This window comes from Palaemon carinicauda, chromosome 13, assembly GCF_036898095.1.
Source record: "Palaemon carinicauda isolate YSFRI2023 chromosome 13, ASM3689809v2, whole genome shotgun sequence".
Taxonomy (NCBI): domain Eukaryota; kingdom Metazoa; phylum Arthropoda; class Malacostraca; order Decapoda; family Palaemonidae; genus Palaemon; species Palaemon carinicauda.
The window spans coordinates 52,872,830-52,877,346 of record NC_090737.1 but is presented as its reverse complement, the minus strand read 5'-3'; the positions used below and the strand labels follow the sequence as shown (position 1 = coordinate 52,877,346).

Here is a 4,517-nt window from a genome sequence, read left to right as displayed (position 1 = left end):
CTGTGTGCGGTAACCTCAGAGCACACTCTTCAAGTCGACAATAATTAGTTTTAGAGGGGAAACGGTGTTGCTCCCCTTATTATTGTGTGAAATTCTTACGTTTTTCCTTTTAAAAGGTATGCACTTGCTTTAGTTATAACTTATGTGTTTAATAACACTTGATATTGTCTATTGTGGTTATCTTTTGAAATGTAATAACAGAATTATCAAGTAATGTTACGAAAATGTTGCCAGTATTGAAATTGCTTGTGCTGAGCTTGCATGTGATTGGAATTGTGCCACCAACCGTAAGTTAGGATACGCAATATTATTCCGAGATTTGTGAAAGTGTTTATTCTTGAGTTGCAAGGCTAACCGTGCAGCATAACCAGTAGGTTATGTAAAAGTACAGTACAGTATAGCCTAGGCTACAAATTGCATGTTGTTTGACATAGGATCATTGTCCTAAAGGAATTATTTGTATTACAGGGTACCAGTTTGGAGTACCTGTCATGATAATAATAATAATAATAATAATAATAATAATAACAACAACAACAACAACAACGACGACAACGACAACAACAACAACAATAATAATAATAATAATAATAATAATAATAATAATAATAATAATAATAATAAATGTTTTTTTAGTAAGGCAGTCAGAGTGAAAATATACATTTGGGGGAATAGGCCTATTTAAAGTTTACTGAATCTAAACTACAACTGGCTCTTAACAAGCTACGTAACTTAATTCATATGAAACTATTTACAAAGTCTATGGAAGTGTGTATGTGTGTGTGTGTGTGTGGAGGAAAGGAGGGTTCATTAGTTCAGTTAAATTATCTGACTTGTTTGGTGGTTCATTACCTATGTATTGTAATTGGCCATGACCATAGAATTAAAACAGTTCCTTGACGACCCAGCCATACAAGATGTTGAACTGCAGTCAGAAGGTGAATTTACATTCCAGCTCTTTGAGAAGGGCACACAGCGTGGTAGAGATAAGCTCGTTGACAGTCATGGGTACACTTACAACAAAAAAATGCAGCGATCCAATGTAACTTACTGGCAATGTACTAATCGCCCTAAAAGTAACCCATGCAAGGCACTAGTAACGCAGAGAAATGGAAAATATGTAAAGAACAACGTGTTGCACAACCATTCACCATCAACTGGCTCTGATATTGTCACTAAAGTAACATTACAGGTAAAGAAACTGGCAGCACAAGATCTGTTTAAACCAGCATCTGCTATAGTGGATGATGTGTTGCTACAAGAGATAGGAAATGCACCATGTCCTAGTCTGCCTAAGCCAGAGCACTTGGCAAGAACAGCAAACAGACAAAGACAAATTTTAAGACCGACAGAACCCAAAAACCTGAATTTTGAGGTAGATGTAAATCACATTCCTGACGACTTTCTTATAGCTGACGTATCAGTTCGTGAACGCCGCCATTTGATATTTGCAACAACAGAACAAATAAAACATCTAACAAGGTCAAAGTCATGGTACATTGACAGCACGTTTAAGCTATGCAGGCACCCTTTTACACAGCTGATGACAGTCAATGCTTTTGTGAGGGCAGACGACTATGCAAAACAAGTCCCCTTACTATTTGTCATTATGTCTGGGAGAAAGAAGAGTGACTACAGAAAAGTTTTCCACGAAGTTTTAACTAGTCTACCAAATGAGCCTTCTGTTAAACACATAACAATCGACTATGAGAAAGCAATGTGGAAAGTCTTGCCTGAGGTTTTGCCTAATGCCAAGGTCAAGGGATGCGTATTCCATTGGACGCAAGCTGTATGGAGAAAGGTTAGTCAATTTAGCTAATTGCCTACAGATTTTTTTTATATATATACCTGTCGAATAGTAGTTTTAAAACAAATTGTATCACCATAATGTGACCAGATTTTTTTTCTTGTGTACAATACAATGTCTAATTTCTTTGTTCTGAAATACTTACGTATAGGTTCAAGAGGTTGGTCTCCAGCATGCTTACAAACATGATGACGGGACATACAAATACTTGCGGAAAGTGATGGCCCTTCCATTTCTGCCTGAGGCAGATATAGGTCCCGTGTTTGAACGTCTTTCACGTCAAGCTGCCACAGCCCAATTACAAACTATAATGCAGTATATATCAAGAACATGGATCCACAACTCCTTATGGCCAACTTCTAGCTGGAGTATTTTCTATCAGTCAATCCGTACTAATAATGATATTGAAGGCTGGCACAATCGCCTCAACAAACATGCTGCAGGTAGATGTAACCTCCAGTTTTACCTCCTCGTAAGCCTTCTCCACAAAGAGGCTAAATTGACATCCGTCTACATAAGGCTAGTATCCGAAAAAAAGCTACGAAGGATTCAGCGGAAAAAATATAGGGACTTGCAGGGTAAAATATTTACTCTTTGGGAGGAACACATGAGGGGTGAGAGATCTGCATATCAGTTGCTGAAAGCGTGTGCTTATCTCAATGGCCCAGTGCGCAGTTGAAACTTGCATGTACAGTATGTACTGTAGCTGTTTTAAATTCTTTTTAATTCTTTGACACTATTCTTTTAATCTTGCATATATATGTAGCTATATTTTAATAAAAGTTTCTTTAATTATTTGTCACTATCTGAATATTACATGTATGTAACTGTCTTTTAATCAGTTTTTTTTTTTAACTCTTTGTAACTACTGTTTGGTTATTACTTTCTGAATATTAGGCTACATTTATGTAACTGTCTTTTAAGAAAAGTTGACGAGGGCGATTTAATAGAAAAGAATTTTACAAGAGTAAACAAAACAAAACAGTGAGGTGGTTAAAAAAAATAATAATAATATAATAAGTAGCAATTACACTTAGTTACATAACATGATAAAAATGAGCACTGAGGTTAGTGAGAATCGAATCAACATCATAGCTTTCCTTAATTTCCAAGACATCATTAATAGGTACACAAGTAAATAAACTTCTTACATCAAAGCTCACCATAATATTAGGCTGAGGAGTACGTTTGCACAATATATCAACAAAATGAACGGAATTCTTTATATGGGATTTCTTTTTTTAAATATATGTGGGCGAATTGACTCTTATATGTGGGCGAATTGACTCTTATATGTGGGCGAATTGACTTGTGGGCGAATTGACCTGTGGGCGAATTGACTTGTGGGCGAATTGACATGTGGGCGAAATGACCGTAATTCACTAGCACATGTAGAAGTAAAAATATAAAACGGATTTTGAGCGAAGCAAAAAATCTATTTTTGGGTGAGATAGCCATGTCGTCCCGATGGAAGGTTCCTATTGGTAGCTTTCTAAGGGATGTTTGGCTACAGTAATAATCCCAGAGAATTAACCTTTAGGTCTCCAGAATTCTAACTCCTGGCACGAATATCCTTAAAATTTCTCTTAAGGATATCGCATAATATCAGGGGATGTATATCTTGATACGACACATAGTAATCTTCACCCCGAATAGCGTTTTCGTTTCGAGGGGGAAAAGTGGCTAAAATAAAAGGGGAGCCATTATCAAGGTTCTCTCCCTCCCGTACTACTATGAGTATCAAGACGGTGCTGTATCCTGCCAAGGCCTTTTCTATAGAAAAGGGCGGCAGGTCCATCAGGACGACATGGCTACTTAACCCAAAAATTGATTTTTCGCTTCGCTCAAAATCCATTTTTTGGGCTCAAGACATGTCGTCTTGATCGAAGTTTACCAGAGTATTACTAGAAAGTACTGTATCTGTGGATTTTATAGGTGCCTTAACCTTGGGACAATTTTCGGATCTTGTCAAGATTAGCGAACCCAACCATCACCGGGTTTGTTATTCTTGACATGAGGTTAATTGGGTTCGCTATTCTTTACATGTGGAAAATTGGGTTCCCTATTCTTGACATGTGGTAAATTGGGTTCCCTATTCTTTACATGAGCCTTTCAGTGCTACTTAAAGCTACTATTTACTTGTTAAACTTTCTTCTGTTTACTTAAATAGCTAGTTAAACATTTTTCTACTTACTTAAACAGCTGGATGAGTAATTAAAAGAGTCCAAACATTTCAGTTGTTATTTTGAAGCTGCTATTTACTGGTTAAACATTTTTCTATTCACCTAATTAACTATTTCAATTTTTTTCTGCTTACTGAAGCAGCTGGTTGAGTAATTACCTAAGTTATTTTCCTCTATATAATATAAAAGAAAAACTAATTTAGATATCCAGATATCCAGTATCCCTCAAGAAGGATAGGTCTACGTTCACGGAGGTTGTGAAACCGTTATTTGGGGAGGATATGTTACCTGTGATTGACTGGATGAAGAACAAATCACTTATTCGACGGGAATTAAAATGTGAATCGTGCGGTGTATTTATGAACTGGATAAAATGCAGGGCCTCTTTAGACTGTTATGTCTGGAAATGCCAGGTAAAAGATTGTTCACGGTATAAACGAAATTCATCAATAAGGAAGGACTCATTTTTTGCAAAATCAAAAGTGAAATTGCAGCTGTGGATTCATGTCATATATTGTTGGTGTAAT

The 4,517-nt window shown here is 36.5% G+C and overlaps 1 protein-coding gene across 1 annotated transcript; it reads left to right on the top strand.

Moving 5' to 3' along the window:
• Positions 1 to 871: 871 nt before the first annotated feature.
• On the top strand, positions 872 to 2,489 carry LOC137652151 (uncharacterized). Its single transcript, XM_068385354.1, has 2 exons — positions 872 to 1,801; positions 1,959 to 2,489. The coding sequence occupies exons 1-2, from the start codon at positions 872 to 874 to the stop codon at positions 2,484 to 2,486; spliced, it is 1,458 nt and encodes a 485-aa protein (XP_068241455.1). The 3' UTR covers positions 2,487 to 2,489.
• The last annotated feature ends 2,028 nt before the right edge of the window (positions 2,490 to 4,517 follow it).

Excerpts from the sequence above, each read along its gene's own strand:
- LOC137652151 (XM_068385354.1), top strand. The coding sequence starts at position 872 with ATGACCATAGAATTAAAACAGTTCCTTGACGACCCAGCCATACAAGAT. Across the intron at positions 1,802-1,958 it reads CGCAAGCTGTATGGAGAAAG|GTTCAAGAGGTTGGTCTCCA; the intron begins GTTAGTCAATTT and ends ACTTACGTATAG.